The following is a 21707-nucleotide window of genomic DNA, read 5'->3' on the forward strand; positions in this document are numbered from 1 at the left end:
AGTTGTTTACATAATATGAATATTCTGTGTTTCTATACACTCTTCAGATGTTCCTATCATAGTGCATTAAATGTGTCTTTAATTTGTATTCCATTTCCAATGTCTGTTGTCAGACACTTTGGACTTTTGAGAGCAAATAAAAGTAGCTTGTGGTATAAATAAAATATTTTGCGTCAGAATAAAATAGTGAACAATTATGTAAAGGGTACAATTCTGCCATGTATTTACCTTATAACTGCATGAGCTAGACTTGTACAGAAGCTTTAAAAAAATCCCCATGGCTGTCATGTTCATAAGTCTTTCTGACCCATTGAGACAGATGTTAGAATATTACTTGGAGCGTACTATAAAACTTACCTCTCACTTATGGAAATTTTCTTGTACCTCTTCCCCAAAAAGGAATACAAAGACCATAGGACATGGCATAAGAATAGGCCTTTGAACACAGAGACATAAAATGAAATCCATGAGTCCTTGAAAGAGCAATTAAATACATTTTCATTTCAACAACTGAAGATGAGGAACCAAAACAGATAGGCGGGGGGTAGAATAAATGAGAGAAAATTCAGTATTCATCATGCCTCTTGGCATTCTAGCTTAACAATTTATTTTGTAATATATCACAGTAAATCAGATCTAGGTTTGGATTCTAGTGTCTGGTTTATTTTTTTAATAAAGTAGGAACTCAGAAAACGGAATACTTTCCCCTAGAAATTTCTAGAACCATCCAGTAAAGAGCTTTTAGCCAAATTATTATTAACAAAATGATGCAATCCCTTTATGGAAATAGTAAGTTATACATTGTAAATAAATTAGGAGAAGGACTACCAAAGGATTTTTAAAAATTACCTCCATAGCTGGGCGTGGAGGCGCATGCTTGTAATCCCCACACTTGGGAGGCGGAGATAGGAGGATCATGCAGGTTCAAAGCCAGCTGTTCTGGTTTAAGAGAACTGTTTCCAAGTTTAAAAAAAGAAGTGTAAAATAGATCTGGGAGTGTAGCCTTGAGGTGGAAGGGCTTCCGGGAACCCCAGTACCACCAAAAAAACCAAACAAACCAAAACAAAAAAACCCAAAAAACTCCCTAAAAAGCATGGAGAAATATTATATAATCAAGATCTTGAAACTAAAAAGTGACCAAATTATTTGCATACTTTCTGGGCATATCTTCCAAAAATAAAACTTCAGTAGAACCCATCAGAGCTTGTTTTTGCATCATATTTCTTTATAATGTTAATAATGCTTAAAATGCTTGCTTTTAACTTAAGAATTGAATCTTAAAGGTCTCTGATTTTAATCCACACTCAATATCATACTGGCTAAACTTGAGGAAGTGTACTCTTACCATCATTCTAAAATGTAAAATGACATCAATATATAATGATTTTGATCACATGATTTTGATCAAGATTTTGTAGGTGAGCCACTTGGGCTAGGATCACATGGTGGGGACTCAGCTAGTGGCAAATTGTGCATGTTTCTTTCATGTGTCATGTCCCTCAAAGACACTTACTTACCTGAAATTATACTCAAGGCAGTGGAATTCTTGGAGCATGAAAGCAAAAACTGCAGATCCCTTGAGGCTGAGGCTTAGAAATAAAAAACAAAGAAACAAACAAAAACTGCCCTGTGTCATGCTTTGTTGATCAGAATATGTTGCAAAGCCAATACAAATTTGAAGAGAAATAGACTCACCTCTTCATGAGAGCAGCAGCAAAGAAATTGTGAACATTTAAACCTACCTCAGCAATGAACATCACCTTGCTCTGGTCAGTGATCTAAACGTGTTGCTTTCCTGGTAATCTTTTGTACCTATTTTTTTTTTTCCTGAGTATGGGCTTTCCCACATTCCATGGGATCTTTTGAAAGTGCAGACTAGGAATTGCAAGGTCTTGGGTAGAGCCCAAGTAAGCATTTGAAATGAGTTCCCAGGAGGTGCCAAGCACATTGGTCAGGTGGCTGTTCAGTATGGCACACAGACCAGCACTTTCGGTCTCACCTGAGAGTTTATTAGCAAATCATTTTCTCTGCACAAGAAGCAGAAGCCAGAAAATACAGTCATCTCCTGAATCAGAAAACTGGGGTGGGCCAAGTCCTCTGGTATTCCAGAAAATACTTCTGGTGACTTTTAGCCCTACTGAAATTGTGGAACCAGATGATGGATATTGGTGTTTAGACAAAGTCTTTTTGAAAAGCACTTAATTGTGCCTGGTGTTGTGTGTTCTATAATCTGTTCATGTTGACAGTTCTGATGAAGCTTACACTGAACAGGGGTTGAAAGTCACAGTGCTCTCTTCCTTTTACTTAGTTTCTATAAAACACAAATTCTCTCTCACTTTGGTCAGGAAGGACAGAGCTCTAGTTCTAGACCCCTGCTCCTGCCTCCAATGCTCTGGCCACTCAGCCTGCGTAGCCTCAGGAGCTTAAAAAGCACCTGCAGAGGGTGCTCCACAGAAGCAGGTGTGCCTGCAAGGAGCTGATTTATTAAAAGACCTGCTGAGGCACTGTGGTCCCCAAGAAGGGATATTTTAATTCACCTCTAACTGCTGTCCTATAAAAAAAATCACACTCTCTACCATTTCTCTTTGTTTACAAGTTTCCATTAATGGTTTTCTCTCCATTAAGCTGTACAGGGGAGTGCTATTTCGAGAACTAATTGAATTCTTGCCATTTGGGGCATGATCAAATGCTCTCTAGATCTTGTTATTTGCTGTGGTAGGTATTTTCTTCTTTTCTAATGTGAATAGTTCTAATACTTCTATCTCTGGAATAAAGAGATAAATTATAACACATATAAATATATGTGAATATATGTATATCCTTAGTAAGGTAGAACCTGTTCCTTGGCATGAAGATACACCTCAATAACTCTTTGTTGTAAAATTAAAAACTACAAAATGAAATAGGTGTATCTTAAATACTCCCAAATATCAGTACATGTTAATTTTAGAAGTAGCAGTATTTATGGTATTAATTTGATAATGAACAAAAAAATAATTCATTTTTCTCTCTTCGGAGCTCTACCACCAATCCCTCTCCACTCCTATAAAACTTTTTATGGTCATTGAAAAGATTATAGGTGCCATATTAGCATTCTAGGCTGCTTAAAGAACGAAACCTTCCTGTCCTTTGGTAGTTATTTATCTATAAGAATGGATAAAGTTAATCATCAAGGTAAAGATTTGTAGATCTGCATTTAATCATGGGTACATTTAATCATGGGTGCTAATGTGGAGGAATAAAGAAGGAGAGTTGACAAATAAATATGTAAGTAAACATCAAGATAGGAAAAACATAAAAGATTACATAGTTTTATTTATCAAATTAATAGATTATATAACCTAAGTAATTTATATCAATTTTTATAATTTTATGTAATTGACATAATCTAACAATTCATGAAGCCTATTCAGGCATTCGAGAGAGTACAATCCAGTGTAGCACGGCATATTCGCAAATGTGGAACCATGTGAATACACAAGACTGCCTTATTCCCTAGCTGCAGATTTCCTGTACATTGTTGATGTGGGAATTTGCAAATATCTATATTTTTATTTTATTTTATTTATAAGTTGAACATATTGAAAATGGTGTATATTTAGATTATGCTTCGTGCCCTTACCCACCATTTTCCTTCCCCCTCCCAATAGAGAGTGTCCAGGTTAACAATGTTACATTTATATCATTACACATATTCATATTTAGCTCTTCCATTGAACAACCTCAGCTTTCTTCCTCTCCTATCCTTCCATTCTAGCTTTGCTGAGATTTCCCCTCTATTATATGGAGTCCCTCTGGTATTACCACTACTCCCTAGCTTGGGCATATTAGAGAAAACATATGTCCCTTCTCTTTCTGTGCTTGACTGATCTCACTTAAAATAATGTTCTCCAGTTCCTTCCATCTTCTTGCAGATACTATTATTTTATTCTTCTTTATAGCTGAATAGACTTCCATTGTGTGTATTTCCCATAATTTTGCAATCCATTCATCTGTTGATGGAGATCTAGGTTGGTTCCATATTTTGGCTATTACAAACTGTGCTGCTATGAACATGGGTATGCATATGTTAATGTAGTTCTCTGATTTCCACCCCTTTGGAAAGATACACAGGAGTGGTATTGCCAGATCAAATGGTGGATCTATTTCCAGTTTTCTAAGGAATCTCCACACTGATCTCCATAACAGCTGAACTACTTTGCACTCCCACCAACAGTATAAAAGAGTTTCTCTTTCCCCACATCCTCAGCAGTAGTTGTTGTTGTTTGATTTCTTTATGCTTGCCACTCTGATTGGGATTAGATTGAATCTCAGCATAGTTTTGATTTGCATCTCCCTGATGGCTAGTGATGTTGAACATCTTTTCATGTGTCTATTGGCCCTTTGTATCTCTTCTTTTGTGAAATGTCTATTCATTCCAGTTGACCATTTCTTGACTGGGTTGTTTGTTTTGCTAGTGTAGAGTCTTTAGAGTTCTTTGTATTTTCTGGATATTAGCCCCCTATCAGAGTGGTGGCTGGTAAAGATCTTCTCCCATTCTGTAGGCTTCCTCTTTAGGTTCTTGATGGTTTCCTTCGATGAGAAGAAACTCTTTAGTTTGATGAGATCCCACTTATTAATTCATGCCTTAATTTCCTGTGCTTTGGAAGTCTTATTGAGAAAGTTACTCCCTGTGCCTATATGTTGGAGTCTGATCCTATGCCTTTCTCTAATAACTTCACAGTCTCTGGTCTAATTTCTAAGTCCTTGATCATCTCGAGTTGATTCCTGTGCATGGTGAGAAGTAAGGATTCAGATCCAATTTCCTACAAATGGATAGCCAGTTCTCCCAGCACCATTTGTTGAAAAGGCTGTCTTTTCTCCAGCATATGAGTTTGGCCCCTTTGTCAAAGACTGATTGACTATAGATGTGTGGGTTTGTTTCTGTATCTTCTATTCTGTTCCACTGGTCAGTCTGCCTATTGTTGTGCTAATACCATGCTGTTTTTACTACTATTGCTCTATAGTATATTTGAAGTCCGGGATTGTGATGCCTCCTGCTGGTTCTTGTTGATGAGAATTGCTTTGGCTATTCTGGGTCTTTTCATTCTTCATACAAAATTCATAACTGATTTTTCCAGGTCTATGAGAAATGTTGTTGGGTCTTAATGGAAATTACATTGAATCTATAGACCACTTTTGGCAGAATTGCCATTTTGATGATAATTATTCTGCCTATCCATGAGCAAGGGAGATCTTTCCATCTTCCAAGGTCGTCTTCAATTTCTTTTTTTAATGTTTTGTAGCTTTCTCTGTAGAGGTCTTTTACATCTTTGGTTAGGTTTATTCCTAGGTATTTTATTGGTTTAGAGGTTATAATAAATGAATAGGTTTCTTTATTTCTTTCGTTTTGGATTCATTGTTGACATAAAAGAAACACAACTGATTTCTTTAGGTTGATTTTGCACCCTGCAACTTTGCTGAATTGGTTAATCAACTCTAAAAGTCTTTTGGTTTAGTTCATTGGATCTTCTAGATAAATAATCATATCATCTGCAAATAAGGATAGTTTTAATTCCTCTCTTCCTATTTGAATTCCTTTGATTTCCTTCTTTTGTCTTATTGCTGTGGCAAAAGTTTCAAAGACTATATTGAAAAGGAGTGGTGATAGTGGGCATCCTTGTCTTGTTCCTGATTTTAAAGGGAATTCTTGAGTTTTTCTCCATTCAATATGATGTTGGCTTTGGGCTTATTGTATATAGCCTTAATGATGTTGAAATATGTTCCTTCTATTCCAGTTTTCTGCAGTGTTTTTTAACATAAATGAGTGTTGGATTTTGTCGAATGCTTTTTCAGCATCTATTGATATAATCATGTGGTTTTTATTTTTAGTTCTATTTATGTGGTGAATAACATGTATTGATTTGCATATGTTGAACCAGCCTTGCTTTTCTGGGATGAAACCAACTTGGTCATGGTGTACAGTTCTCTTGATGTGGTTTTGAATGTGTATAGCTAGTATTTTGTTTAGAATTTTTGCATCTATGTTCATTAAGGATATTGGTCTGTAATTTTCCATTCTTGAAATATCTTTATTTGGTTTGGGGATTAATGTGATACTGGCCTCATAGAAGGAATTAGGGAGAATTCCATCTCTTTCAATTTTCTGGAACAAGTTGTGAAGTATTGGTATTAGTTGTTCACGGAAAGTTTTGTAGAATTCAGCTGGAAACCCATTGGGATCTTGGATTTTCTTTGATGAAGAATTTTGATTGCTGTTTCTATTTCTTTGTTTGCTATTGGTTGGATAAGGCTTGCTATGCCCTCTTAGTTCAGCTGAGGTAGGTTATATGTGCTTAGAAATCTATCGATTTCTTCCATGTTTTCCAGTCTGTTGGAGTATAAATTCTCAAAAAAGTTCCTGATAATCCTTTGAATTTCCCCCTCTGTATGTAGTGATGTCTCCTTTTTCATTTCTTATTTTAATAATCTGAGTTGGAGTATAAATTCTCAAAAATCTGAGTTGGAGTATAAATTCTCAAAATAGTTCTTGATAATCCTTTGAATTTCCCCTTTGTCTGTGGTGATGTCTCCTTTTTCATTTCTTATTTTAATAATCTGAGTTGATTCTCTCTTTCTTCTGATTAGGTTGGCCAGGGGTTTGTCAATCCTATTAATCTTCTCAAAGAACCAGCTTTTTGTTTTGTTGATTCTTTGATTTATTTTGTTCTCCATTTCATTTATTTCTGCTCTGATTTTAATAATTTCTTGCCTTCTACTGGCTTTGGGGTTCGACTGTTGCAGTCTTTCTAGGTCCTTGAGTTGTGTCATTTGGTTGTTTGCTTGGTAACTTTCTGTTCTTATGTGGGCACTCAATGCTATGAACTCTCCTCTCAACAATGCTTTCAAAGTGTCCCATAGATTTTGATAAGTTGTTTCTCTATTTTCATTTAATTCCATAAATTTCCTTATTTCTCCCCTAATTTCTGATCTTACCCACTCATCATTCAATAGTGCATCATTCAATCTCCATGTATTTAAATAGTTTATTTTGGGTTTCCTGTTGTTGATTTCTACTTTCATTCCATTATGTTCTGAAAAGATGCAGGGAATTATATTACATATTTTGAATTTGCTGTTTCTTGCTTTGTGTCCCAGAATGTGATCTATTTTGGAGAAGGTGCCATGGGCTGCTGAGAAGAATGTATATCCTGTTGTTCCTGGCTGAAATATTCTGTATATGTATGTCTATTAAGTCCATTTGGTTTATAGTTTTCATTAGTTCTGAAGAGTCTTTATTCATCTTTTGCCTTGAAAGTCTATCCAGTGGTGTGAGAGGTATATTGAAGTCTCCCACTATTATTGTATTTCTGTCTATTTGAGATCTTATGTCCAAGAGGGTTTGTTTTATAAATGTGGCTGTACCCACATTTGGGACATAAACATTTACTATCATTATATCTTCTTTGTGGATTATTCATTTTAATAAAAGGAAGTGTCCTTCTTTGTCTTTTCTGATGTGTTTTAGCTTAAAATCTGTTTTGTTGGATATCAGTGTTGCTACTCCTGCCCTTTTTTGGTCCCCATTGGCATGATATATCTTTTTTGATCCTTTCACTTTTAGTCTGTGGATGTATTTTGCTGTAAGGTAAGTTTATTGCAAACAACATATATCTGGATTATATTTTTTAATCCACATTGCCAGTCTGTGTCTTTGATTGGAGAGTTAAGACCTTTGACATTCAGTGTTATTATTGAAATATGGTGTTTGTTTCCGTCATTTTGTGTTCTATCTTCTGTTGGATATAGTATTATTTCTTCTTAGATGCTCTGCTGATCAACTTCATCCCTTCTCTGGTTCTGGAGTCTGCTTCTTTTTTCTTCTTTATTTCTTTAAGTATTTTCTGTAGTGTTGGCTTAGAATTCATGAACTTTTTGAAGTTCTGCTTATCTTGAAACACTTGTTTCTCCTTAATTTTGAATAGTTTTGCTGGATATAGCAGTTTGGGTTGGAATTTGTTTTCTTCCAGGGTCTGGATCACATCATACCAGTCTCTACTGGCATTCATGACTTGGTATGTATAGTCTGGAGTGATTCTTATTCTTTTGCCTCTATATGTCACCCATCCTTTTGTTCTCACTGCTTTTAAGATTCTTTCCTTGATGTCTATGTTGGTTATTTTGATTATTATATGGCATGGGATGTTCTTCTTTGATCTTGTCTTAGTGGTGTTCTGTATGTCTCCTGAACGTGAAGATCCAAGTCTCTTTCCATGTTGGGAAAATTCTCTGAAATTATTTCTTTGAGGAGATTATGGATGCCCTTGGTCTGTAATTCTATCCCTTCTTCAATGCCTTTTATCCATAAGTTAGAACATTTCATATTGTCCTATAGTTGCTGGATGTTTAGGTTTTGTTGCTGTATTAACTTCTGTATGCTGTTGACTGTGTTTTCGGTTTTGAATGAACTGTCTTCTAACAGTGATAATCTACTTTTCATTTCATCTAATCTTCCAGAATTTCTTTCTATTGCTGTCTTCATTTTATTTATTGACTCGTTTCATTCCAGACATCTTTCTGATTCTTTCTTAGTGTTTCAGTTTCTTCTTTCATTTCCTGTAGACTTGTTGTTTTTTTTTTTTTTTTTTTTTTGGTGGTACTGGGGTTCCTGAAAGCCCTTCTACCTCCGGGCTACACTCCCAGACCTATTTTTTTTTACATTTTTATTTGGAAACAGGGTCTCCTAAGCCAGCGCACGTGGCTGGCTTCGAACCTGCGCGATCCTCCTGTCTCCGCCTCCCAAGCGCAGGGATTACAAGCGTGCGCCACCACGCCCGGCTGTAGACTTGTTTTAAAGCCTTTCATCATATTATAGATCAAGATTCTGAACTCCCCTTTTTGCATTTCTTATAGGTCAGCATTCTTGATTTCTGTTGTCTCTTCATTAGTCCTGGTTCTTATATTTTCAATGTTCTCCATCCTGTCTTTCTGATGTCTACCCATCGTTTGTGAGCATTACGTCTAATCCAATCTTAGTATTTGGAATTTAAATGTATCAGCAAGTCAGCAGTGCTTTATCCAATGTTGGGGGTTGTGTGATGGGAGAGAAGCTGGGGTGATGGGTACAGGTGTTGGGTTAAGTACAGGATATGTTTAGGTTGAGTAAGAATTTAAGTATGATAAGGTAATATCTTGTTGAGAATGAGAGAGTTAAATAGTAGGACTCTTGTAGATAGTAGAGTATTTAAGTATGGGGATATGAAATACTTTTAATATTAAACAAAGAGACATAGTATGGGAAACAGTTTTGAGGGAAGAGAGTAGAGAGGTTAGAGTGGGGAGGCTTATAAGAGGGGTGGGTAGAGGAGCAAACAAACACAATTAAAATATCAACACAAGATACAAAAGTTAACTATTATATAAAAATGAAAGAAAAGAAAGAAAAAACAAATCCAAAGAGGAAAAAGAAAAAAAGGGGGAAAAAGAGTAAGAAAGAGTAAAAAAAGGACAAGAATAAAATAAAAAGAACTAGCAATTATGTGAGACCAGAAAACAAGGCAAACTATAAAATATATTAAAAAAAACTCTAATAAAAGTAAAAGAAAGAAGAGGGGGAAAAAAGAACAGAACAACAACAACTACTACTACAAAAAACCCCATTCCTACTAATTTACCAATATGGGGTCGGGTCCATATAATATTTGAATGTCTGATTGCTGTGGTAACTTTTGGAGTATAATCCAACGTCTCTTAATTTGTTCTATACTCTATTGTCAGCTTCTTAAGCCACTCTCTGGGTGTTTGGACACCTTTCTCTCCTTTGACAGCTTTGGGTTTAGGTATCAGGGCATCTGGTGTCACTGTTAATAAATTCTGCACAAGTCCCGGGTTCTGTGTATTTCCAGCCTGTAGTCAGTGCCTCTGTACTCTCCACCCTAGACTCAGGCCTGTGCTTCCCTTCCACAGGGATGGAGGATGTCCAAAGTAGTCTTGGAACCTCCCCCTGAGGCCCTGTGTAGGTATTGCATCTTGATGACTTTTTCTGTGTCTCTGGAAATTCTAACTGGGCTAGCCCATGGGGTCCCAGGATGCACACTGGGCAAAGGGTTGCTGTAGGGTCCCGGGACGCACACAATTACCACTGGAGTGCTGCCAGGTCCCAGGGTGCAGGCTGGGTGCACGGCTATCACTGGACTTGGACGCAGGTGGGCACAGATGCCTAGCGCCTGGTCCAGGGGTCGAGCAGGGTGCGCAGGGCTGGAGCTGGACCCAGGTCATGGGCTGGGTGCTCTAGACTAGTTCCCAGTCTCCGTCTATGGGGCAGGCACAGAATGCCAGCGGTGGCTCTGGGGTGTGGGGTGGGCACAGACGGGTCCAGGAGTGCAGTGTCTAGCACTGGTCTCTGGCTCAGGCAGGGCGCACCAGGGTAGCGCTAGGTCCCAGGGCATGGGGCAGGCATACACGGCTTGTGCTGGATCCAGTGCGTAGGCTGGGGGCCCAAGGATAGCTACTGGTCTCGGGGTGAGAGTGGGCTGCACACAGCTATTGCTGTCCTGGGGAGCGGGCTGGGCCCGCGAAGTTAGTGCCCAGGGTTGGACAGGGCACGTGGGCTAGGTGCACAAGGTGAGTGTCGAGTCTAGGGATGCGAGTGGCACAGACAACTAGCAGGGTTCCTGGGGTGTGGGCAGGGTGCAGGAGGATAATGCGGGGTCCTGGGGCGAGTGATAGGCACCCAGGGCTAGTGCCAGACATGGGGCACATGCTAAGACCTGCAGATTCTCTGGACGCACTCAGATACCTGGCTTCCTTGATCCAGGTGTCTAGAGGACTCTCAGTGCCACTGTGGTCCCGTCTTTGGTGAGCACACAGGCTTCTGGCTCGGAGGCCGCTCGCTGCTTAAGATGTTGGAGCTCTATGTCTGTTTTCAAACTCTTGGATTATTTTGCCATGGTGGTGTCAGTCTGCTCCAGGAATTGCGGTTTGGGCTGGCAACCTGCGTTGGTGCCGGCGGGCAGCCTGGTTGTGTCTGCAGCAAATCCGATGCCCAAACTTTTTTATTTTATTTTTTGCATGGATCTCGTAGTTCAGGGATCTGGATTCCTTCTCCCGAGGTTCCTGGATCTATTTTGGTTCCTGAGATATATTTATTTTGTTGTTTAAGACACTGCCTTCTAGGTAGTTGAACATTGTTTATTTCAGCTACTGAGAAGTGCTGTGTCCCGCAGTCGCCATTTTGAATCCCCTCCCATCTATAGTAGTATATTCTGTTTCTCACCTTTTCTTTACTACTGGGCGACATGCTTTTTCTCACCAAAATGTATTTGCTTCTCCTCTTTGGTCTTTGTATTTAGGTCATCCTCTGCATTCCAGTGTTGTAGTTTGGATTTAAAATGTCCCCCAAAGCTCTTGTGCTAAGCACTACAGCCAGGTCCTGAGTCAGGGTGTAGCTGGAGGAGCAGGTGTCCGAGGCCATGGACTTGGGACTGTATCCATCCCAGTCCCCTTCCCCTCTTGTGCTTCTGGTCACCATGAGTTGAGCTGCATTCCTTGGCCATGCTTTGTCCCCTTGGTTTCTGCCGTAGAGAAGAGTGATCTCTGAAAACTTTAAAATTGTGAGCCAATTTTGTTTCCTTGAAGTTGGTTGGTCAGGTATTTTCAGGCTATAGCGATGAACATGCTGACTGAAGCATCTAGGTTCGGAGTGATAGGCATAGTTGCTCCTTTGTTGTTCTCACCCTTTTTCAACAGTAATCCATTCAGTAGCATTAATTATCTGACATGAGTAGCGCCAACATTCACAGAGTTATGCTTGGGCCATACACCATCACATATCTTTTATCTTTGGACTTCCAGCTGGGATATTTAGCAAAAGTAAATATTCTTCATCATTTCCTTTTACAGTTTGTGGAGATGAGTGCACAGGCATTCTTCTTGGTGACCTGGCTCGCCTGGAGCAGATGGCCATGAACATCAACCTCACAGGACCACTTCCTGCTCCCTATAAAATTCTGTATGGTCTTGAAAATACGACTCGGGATCTAAAGGTAGGTTGGTGTACTAACAGCAAAAGCCAGGATCAAGCTGACAGAAGCTTGCCAAGTGTTATTGACCGTAACTGATAAATGCTCTATCTGCTTCCCCAAATTAAGAGAAGCAGCTGTTTTAGAAGGTCAAATACTTTCTAAATCAGTGTTTTTCATACTCAAGAAATATAATATACAGATACCCCCCATTACCATCACACACAAATAAACTGTTTTTCCTAAATCAACTTTATTATGTGACTTAAATATGTGCAAACATAAAATCAAGTATGTACTCCTTATAGCTCCATAAAATGAAAACAAATTAATCCTTACAGAGGCCTAAAAAGCCAATAAAATTCAAATTAAAAGCATTAATTTCAAGTAATATGATATGGACTGAAAGTAAATGGCTGCTTGCAATAAGAATATGATATAGACTCCCTCCACACAGGTTCTTTCTTCAGCCAGATGTCATATGGTAGCTTAGTTGTCCTACCTCCCCTCAGTTGAACTAGAGTACCCCTTGCAAGGGGTCTGAAATGACATTTGGTGTCATTTAACAAGTACATGTGACTTATTTGCTCACATTTGTCATATTCTCAAATATGCATGCTGTTGTGGGTCCTGCAATCAGGTAGTGGCATTCATCTTCTCAGAGCCTAGCTTGGAGTCCAAAAGACCTTATGTTAATATTTAAGGTTATTCTCAAAATAAAATCCTAAAATAAAAATTTTGTTGTTGAAAATAAGTAGACCTTTAGAAATATATAAGGATCAGTTTGAGAAACACTATTCTAAAACTTATACATACCTTCTAGACAGTAAAAAAGCTTATAATAAGAAGAAATGATAAGGAAATTGGGATTCTCTCTCTCTCTTTTTCCCTCCCTCCCTCCCTCCCTTCCTCCCTTCCCTTCCTTCCTTCCTTCCCTCCCTCCCTCCTTACCTCCCTCTCCCTCTCTCTGCTCTTTGAGGCTACAAAGAGAAGACAGCTATCTGCAGACCCTCCCAAGAATCACATTGGCTGGCACTTTAATCTTTGACTTTTTGACCTTCAGAATTGTATGGTTCAATCTACCCAGCCTACGTATTTTTGTTGTTGTTGTTATAACAGCTTGAAATGACTAAAACAGAAGGACTATATTATCCATATTTTTCAAGTATGAAAACTGAGCCATGGAGAAGCTGTTTTGTTTCTGGGTTTTTGTTTTGTATGAGGGACAAAGTTTTGTGACTACTATGTGCAGAGGTGAGATTTAAATGGAAGCAGTATAACTGTAAGGCCCAGGAAAATTATAAAGCTTAGAGAAATAAAATAAATAACCTGCCTGGGAGGCAGCGGAGGAGAAGACTTCACCCAGGGAGCCAGAGGTGAAGTCTCCCTAACCCACAGCCCATGCTTTCTCTTGCCACAGAGTCATGCCTTAGACAGCAGGATGTACAGAGGCAGAGGTACAAATCAGGCCTGTTTGCCACATGTTATGAGCCAGGCTTGCTGGTGAAAGATAAACTTAGAGACTTGACTAAGGTAGGGTGATATGAAGAATGACCTGATGACCTTGAAAGCCAGGCAGAGGAATCCAACCTTACTTCATAGTCCCAGTCTTCAGGAATAGAAAGAGTTTTCACAAAAAGGATGATTTCTTATATACATGGAGGGACACAAAGAGGAGAAATTAAGTTAGGAAAGTAAACATTTCAGGTGGACATAAAATTCTTTCAATGAGACTAAAGCAGAGAACAATGGGTATGGGAGGAGCTGTGGGAGAGTCCAATCTGTGGGCACCATCCAGGTGGAGGGTGTTGGTCATCCACCCTCTTGCATCTGGGTGTTGGTCCAAATGAACTGGATTTTCCTTATATTCTGGTCTCTCTTGATTCCAAGTTTGCATTATTCTTTCATTATTGATTTAATATCTGTATACTTGAGATATTTTATATTTTAAAACCTTATCTTATTTTGACGTTAATATTATATATGGAAAGGAGGAGAGAGCAGAATGGGAAACAACCAAGCAGTGACAGATTTTTTTCTGTCTCTTCAAACTTCACTATGATGTATAATTACAATGTGCCAAAATTTAAAAAGAAAACTTCAAGCCAATTATTTAACCACTTTCCTCAGTTTCTTTCACTGTGTTAGTGCTCCCTAAGCAAAGCCAAAGTTTGCCAAGACCACATGTGTGATAAATAAAGTTGAGCTCATCAATTCAGTGTGACTATGGACACTGAGCACCATGGGAATTGCAGAGTGTCTCAGTAAGAGAGGGCGAGGAAGAGCATGTGGCCATTGGAGGGTGGATTCCAGGGAGCAGGGGTTTTGTGCTCCACCAGGCACTATTAGAAAGTGGTAATAATTCTGTAATTGAGACTGTGAAGCATCCTATCTAGAAAGGAAGAACAGATGATGAGTGAGGACAGCGGTCATTCGTATTAGCCAGGAAAGGTATCCCTTAATATCTTTGGGTCTACACAAATGGTATTGTCTGGGCTTAGCTGAGATTCCAGAGTGGTCTCATTTTTCCTTTGATTCATCACTGTCACAGAGTGACTCCACCTAATGTTAGTGTCCTCTGAGATGATTTATGTGCACTAGGAGAAGAACGTGTCCCAGCTGTGAATGCCAGCCAGCTCCTCCCAACACCGAGACCAGGCTGATAGTCCTCGTGTCCTAGGTCAAGTGCTCTCTCTCACCTGTAAACTGTGTCTCTGTTGACTGGAACAGGAGTCTAATGCACTTCAAAAGTTTCATCTTAGTTCTCTCTACTGGTTATGTGATCCTGGGTAAATTTTTAACTGTTTTTAAGCCACCGTTTGCTCATCCATAAAATAGAATAACATTTACCTCACAGGATTTGGGTAAAAATTAAGTGAAACCAAACATGCCAACAAAATGCCTAGCTCATTATAATTTCTCAATAAATCACTGTGATTTTTTTTTTCCTATTTGCTTGAGTATGTGGCATGACACTCGGTATAGAAGTGCCTGCTTGAAATAGTTTTTATTTTGAAGGTAAAAAAATATATATAAGTGATTTGTGTTTGTGGGGAAAATGCATTTGGTTAGGCTTATGATAACTACAAGACCATTTACTAAAATGTACATGGGATAAAATGCTTTTCAGCACCTGCTATCACCTCAGCGGGCCCCAGAGAGACTTATTCAGTTGGCAGAAGGCAATCTGAATACACTTGTGACAGAAATGAATGAGCTTCTGACCAGGGTAAGTTGGCAAAATCATGAATCTTCTTAGAATGCATAGATCTTATGAAATTGAATTCCTTAAAAATTAAAGTGGTTCAAAGTTTGGAAATGCTAATCTTGTTCTTTCTAATTCCCAACTTGGTGCATATCAGAACTTGCTACTTCTGCTTCAAATCAAATATTAAAACTCACCCCTCCCCCCATAAAAAGGCCTTGATGTTTGGGAAGTGTCAAAGACAAAGACCAAAAATATCAGAATGATAATGTATTTTGACAACTTTATCTAGTAGCCTTCATGGCAAAATTTTTTAAATCAATTTTATATTATCTCAAAAGCACTGTCCTTGATTATATAAACTTGAAGAAAAAGAAAAACAAATAAAAATACTTATAGTTTCTTTGATCTCCTCCTGGGATTTTTTGCATTTGTAGAGAAATATAGTCCAAATAAGTATTCCTACACACACACACACACAGAAGAAAGTCTTTTTAGTGTAAAAATCCTAAGCATTTAGGACACCTTTTAAAATCAGAATATAAATTCATATTGTATTTATCAGACTTTTTCAGTAACTGGTCATTTTATATTTTCAAAACTGCAAGACTCTTTAGGTTCTTTTTACAGCAATTGAAGGAAGAAAACAACACAAAGCCCGCCATCTTGTGGCCAGAAAAATGCATGAACAAGGAATCGGGCCTGTAATGTAGGAGTCCAGTTGATGATCTCAATTTAAGCTTTAAATTGCAAAGAATATTGGAGCTAGAAGGTTCTTAAAGATTATCTACTCCATTTGTATTTAAAAGAAGAGCTGCCACAGGCCATGACAGTGAAATAAATTAACAACAGCCATCCATGTAGCTAAACTCAGGAACCTACCCAGGACTAGATTCCCACCGGCCCAGTACTTTTTCCACATAAGCTGCTGCTGGATTAGGTAAATTTCCACAGGGAAATCAGATGGCTCCTGAGTACATAATGCTGTACAATGGCCCTGATGTTACACACAGCATACTAAACACCTTTTCAGGAGATCATACCAGAAATATGGCCAACTGCACTTAGATATTGACTTAGACTAATGAGTATAAAAATTTCAAATTAATATAATATTTAATATTTTGTTTATTATGTGACTATTAATAAATAAGAGATTTTAAGTGAGTCATGTTAGAGTAAATTTTATTCAGTTCAATTCAACTCAGTCTCTATGTTCAACACATACAAAGCCCACATTAAGTGTTGGCAAATGAAAAATATTAATGAGGCTCATTCTGTCTTTAAGAACCTTTCAGTCCTGTGTGTGTGTGTGTGTGTGTGTGTGTGTGTGTGTGTGTGTGTGTGTGTTACCTTTAGGGGTAGAGATGAAAATATGAACCAACTATATGTAACTATATAATAAAACATGAAATGAAGGAAGAAAATTATACATCAGAATTACATAAAAATGGAGCAATTTAAATTGGTTAGAGATAATTAGTGAAAAAAAATCCATGGAACAGGTGGCATTTTGTTCATTTGTTTATTCATTTAATGAATACTTAGTGTGGATGGAAGTGTAAGGAAAACTGGCATGATCTCTGCTCTCACTGAGCTTATTGTAGCCTGCTGAACTGAGTCTGGAGGCAAGAAATATTTCACTACAAGCTTCAGATCTCTATTATGTCTCAGCCCACAAGCTTTTGTCTTTCTAGCAGACTATTTCATACTAAATTTGTAAAAGTAGGCTTTTTAAGAGCAGTTTAAGGTTCAAAGCAAAACCGAATGCACAGAAATTCCTATATCACCACTGCCCTGCTCTGCCTACAGCTGCACCAAATATTCACCTCCTTTGCCAGAGTGGCATACCTGTGTTGTTATCAATGAACCTGTAGTGATATACTGTTATCAACCAAAGTCCATAGTTACCTTAGTGTTTATTCCTGGTGCTGCATATTCTGTCATCTATCTCCCCTCCCTAATCTCTGACAACTACTGACCTTTTCAGTCTTCATAGTTCAGTCTTTGCCAGAATGTCTTATAATGAGAGTCACATAAGAGAACGCTTTTACAGATTAACTTCTTTCACTAACACACACTTAAAGTTTCTCTGTATCTAGTCATGACTTAATAGCTCAATTCTTTTTAGTGCTGAATAATATTTCCTACTCTGGACTTAATCACAATTTATCTGTGAAGGATATCTTGATTGTTTTCAAATTTGGGCAATCAGATGGCTGTAAATGTCTGTGTTCATATTTTTGTGTGAACATGTTTTTGGTTCATTTGGGTAAATGCCAAGCAGCCTGATTGCCAGATCTTTGGTAAGAGTATGTTTTGTTTTGTGAAAAATTGCCACAATGGCTTCCAATTTGGCTGTACCATGTTGCTTTCCCATCAGCAAGGAGTGAGAGTGGCTATCACTCCCCATTCTCACCAGTGTTTGGTGTTCACTTCAGTGTCTTGGATTTGGGACATTCTAAAAAATGCTAATGGTGTCTCATAGATTTTAAAGTTGCGACCCTCTAATGACATGTGATGTTTGGCATCTTTTTCATATATGTATTTTCCATTTGTGTATCTTCTTTGGTAACATATCCTTTTCCATTTTCAATTTGGTATGCTTTGTATAACAGTTCTTTATTAGCTGTGTCTTGTACAAGTATGTTCTGCTACTTTACAGGTTGTCTTCTCATTCTTATAAGAGAATAGTTCACAGAGCAGAAATTTTTAATTTTCTATAAAGTCTATCTTATAAATTATTTCTTTCATGGTTGTATTTTGTGCTGTAATTTACTATACCCAGGGCTAAAGTTTTTTTTTATGTTATCTTCTAGGAGCTTTATAGTTTTGTATTTAAAAATTTGGTCTTCTTTGGGCAAGTAGTTATTTCCAATGCTATTTTAAAAATAAGCCTTTTATTTTAAAATAATATTAGATTTGTAAAAATATTGCCAGGATATTACAAAGGATTCCCATTTTCTTCATTCTCATTTTTCTCTATTTTTAACACATAACATTAGTATGGTGCATCTGATACATTATTAACTAAATTTAGCTAAAGACTTTTAAAGACTTTATACAAATTTCCTTAGTTTTTACTTAATTTCCTTTTACTATTTCATGGTATCAGTCAGAATACGATGTTTCATATTGCTATCATGTCTTCTTAGGCTCCTCTACACTATGACAATTACTTAGACCCATTTTTTTGTGTCTTTGACAGTTTTGACAAGTTCACGTGTTTTGTAGACTGTCCCTCAGTTGGGGTCTGTCTTATGCTTTTCTCATGATTAAAATAGAGTTAGAACTTTTTCGTGTGGTGAAAGCCGCAAAAGCTAAATACTATTATCACCAGATCATATCAAAGATCCATGTGGTTAGTATGTCATATTGCTATTGATATTAATCTTCATTACTTGGCTGAGAGGTAAAGTATTTGGTAGATTTTTTCACTGCAAAGTTACTTCTCCTTCCTTTCCATATTCCAATACCATTTTTTCACCTGCCCATTCTTCAGATTCTATAACACAAAAAGTCTAGAAATGAGGCTGTGTTAAAAAGCAAAGATCTAGGTCTATTGAAGATAGAGAGGAAATGAAAATACTAATTAACTTTGTCGCTATCACATTTAAAACTAACAATCTAACTGTCATCAAGACCATAAAAACTCAAGCCAACATAACAAATTATACTTCCATGTGGTCAAATTGCAAGACAATCAAAAGATGAACTGATACACGTGGAGGCAAACTCAGGAACTAGATGACTGAAATATCTAAAGATATTAGGCTAACACCACCAATGCCTCTTTCTCATCATCATGACTAATCCTGCAGTTGGGCCCAGAATATAGTATTTGCAATGGCTATGACCTCCTATTACCCACGAAGAAGAGAATATCTTAGAATAGGATGGCATATTGAAATTACCTTAGACCAGGACATAGATCCATAGGTTAATATGCCCTTGATCTGAGGTACAATCTAAGAACTGAGGCTTTCAAGATCTCTTTAAGTGATTCTGATGTCTGACAAAGTCGACAAAATGGTTTGAAAATATAATTTCTCCTATCTCTCACAGAAATGGGGTGGCAATGTTGGAAGCAGGGCTTGGTTTTAATTCTAGCAATGAATAAATTTACTGTAATGGATTTATCTGCATAGTGGCCTGGGCTGGTAAGATGTAACTGGAGAGAGTGGGTCTCCGGGCCTGAGGCCTTGGGGATTACATATGGTTCCTGCTCCCCTATTTGCTCACTCTCTTGCTTCTGACCTCCATAATGTGAGAGCAAAGACTTGCACTCTCCCTCTTACTGCTCCCTACTTCCGCTACACCCTGAGCTCCTTAGTCTTCAGCCTCACATGGAGTAAACCCCCCAAGTCACCAAGGAAAACCAGGAGCAAATAAATCTTCCTTCCTCTAAGTTATGTGGTCAGGTCTTTAGATTGTAGCAGTCAAAATTCTGACTAAGATAGTTTAAAAATGCTGCAATCCTCTAATCACCCATTGGCTGTCACTCTTTCCTCTGGACGATGCTTTGATTGTTCCTGCCAATCTTAATGATGCTTTCTTTTCTGTTTAGGGCAATCTAGTTACTTTATGATATTCTTTATATTTGTTAAAACGTAGTAAATTTTATCTTGCATGGATGGTGTGGGAGCTATCCTTTCTCTTTCAAGTGCTTATATTTTGTGCTCCTATTTTTCATAGAGAAATCCTTGGGGAAAAAAGAATATTGTTTCTCAAAAGAAACAGTATTTAGCATGTATTTTGATGTATTCTGGTTAATGTGTAAACATTAAGTAAAAAATTATATAAACACATTTCTTTTCATGTATTTTATTTATTCCCATTTTATTATATCTATAGGAATACAGATTCCTTAAATATGAGAATCATATTTAATGTATTGACTATTCTATAATATGTGAAAAAATATCTTAAAAATATTGGTGAAAAAAATTATGCATAATAGCAGGATTCATGGTAGCATATATCTACATGCATATAACATAATTGAATCAGTATCTTCATAATATCTCATCTTACCCTTCGCTTGCCCTCCCCCCAGTTCCCTTCCTCTATTCATCTGGTCTACCTAATTGTCTCCTATTTTCATGAAATTTCTAGTTTCCTTTTTTCTCTCTAGCTTCTACATATGAGAGCAAACATATTACCCTTGACTTTCTGACTCTGGCTTATGTTACTTAAGTGAACATAAAAATAAATCTATGTTTTCTAGTTCCATCCATTTTCCTACAAAAGAAAAAATTATACCCTTTGCATCTGAACAAAACTCATGCATACATATTTATATCACATTTTCACATTTTCTTAATCCATTCATTTGTTGATTTATACCTAGGAAGCTGTAGACACAGGTACTGATGTACTACTGTAGTATGCTGGCTTTAATTCTTTTGGATAAGTACTGAGGAGTGATATAGCTGGATCACATTGTGGTTTCATTTTCAGTCTTTTGAGGAGCCTCCTCACTGAGCTCCATGGTGGTTGTGCACATTTACATTCCCATCAGCAGTGTAAAAAAATTCCTTTGCCTCATATCCTTGACAGAATCTATTGTTTCTTATATTCGTGTTCATTTCCAATCTAATGGGAATAAGATACAATCTCTGCGTAGTTTTCATTTGCATTTCTCTGATTGCTAAATATGTTGAACATTCTTTCACATAATTATTGGCCATTTGTACTTCTTGTTTTGAGAAATGCTCATTTACTTCTTTTGCTCACTTATTGTTGGGTTACTTGTTCTTATAGTATTATCATTCTTTATATATTCTGGATATTAATCTTTTGACAGAAGAGTAGCTAGCAGAGATTTTTTTCTCATTCTGTAGCTTCTTTCTTTCCAGTGTTGTTTCCTTGGCTGTGCATAAGATTTTAGTTTGATACTTTCTCATTTATTGGTTTTTGGTATTATTTCCAGAGCTATAGTTGTCTTATTGAGGAAGTTGCTGCCTATGTCTACATATTGGAGTGTTTCTCCTGTGTTTTCTTCTGGTATTTGCAATGTTTTTGTTTTTATTCCCAGGTCTTTGATTCACTTTTTTGCAGATTAAGGGATAGAGGTCTAGTTTCAGTTTTTACCTATAAATTTCCAATTTTACCAGCACCAATTGTTAAAGAGGTTGTCTTTTCTCCAAAGTATGTTTTTTTTTTCTTCCATCTTTATTAAGGATCAGATAACTGTATCTTTATGGGTTTTTCTCTGTGTATTTCACTATATACTATCAGCCTATATGTCTATTTTTATTCCAGTACCATGCTGTCTTTGTTACTATGGTTCTATATTACAATTTAAAGTTGGATGTTTTATTCCTTTATATGAATTTTAAAATTGTTTTTCTAATTTTATGAAAATATTATTGGTATTTTTATAAAGATTTAACAGAATCAACAGATCACTTTGGTAATATGACTAATAAGAGAGTGGCATTCCTTGTCTCTTCTGAATAATTTTGGCTTGAAATCCACTTTATCAGATATGAGAACAGCTA

The 21707-nt window shown here is 37.3% G+C and overlaps 1 protein-coding gene across 2 annotated transcripts in view; it reads left to right on the plus strand.

Annotated features, from left to right (window-relative positions):
- Positions 1-21707, plus strand: part of LAMA2 (laminin subunit alpha 2) — a gene marked incomplete at both ends in the record, with an annotated part of 652317 nt that overhangs the window by 492912 nt on the left and 137698 nt on the right. For both annotated transcript variants that reach the window (XM_080699817.1, XM_080699818.1), the window contains 2 exons: positions 11881-12023; positions 15130-15228. In XM_080699817.1, coding sequence (XP_080555943.1) covers positions 11881-12023; positions 15130-15228 — 242 coding nt within the window. The remainder of the gene's footprint in view (positions 1-11880; positions 12024-15129; positions 15229-21707) is intronic.

Source organism: Muscardinus avellanarius, assembly GCF_963383645.1.
Source record: "Muscardinus avellanarius genome assembly, chromosome: 8".
Classification (NCBI taxonomy): domain Eukaryota; kingdom Metazoa; phylum Chordata; class Mammalia; order Rodentia; family Gliridae; genus Muscardinus; species Muscardinus avellanarius.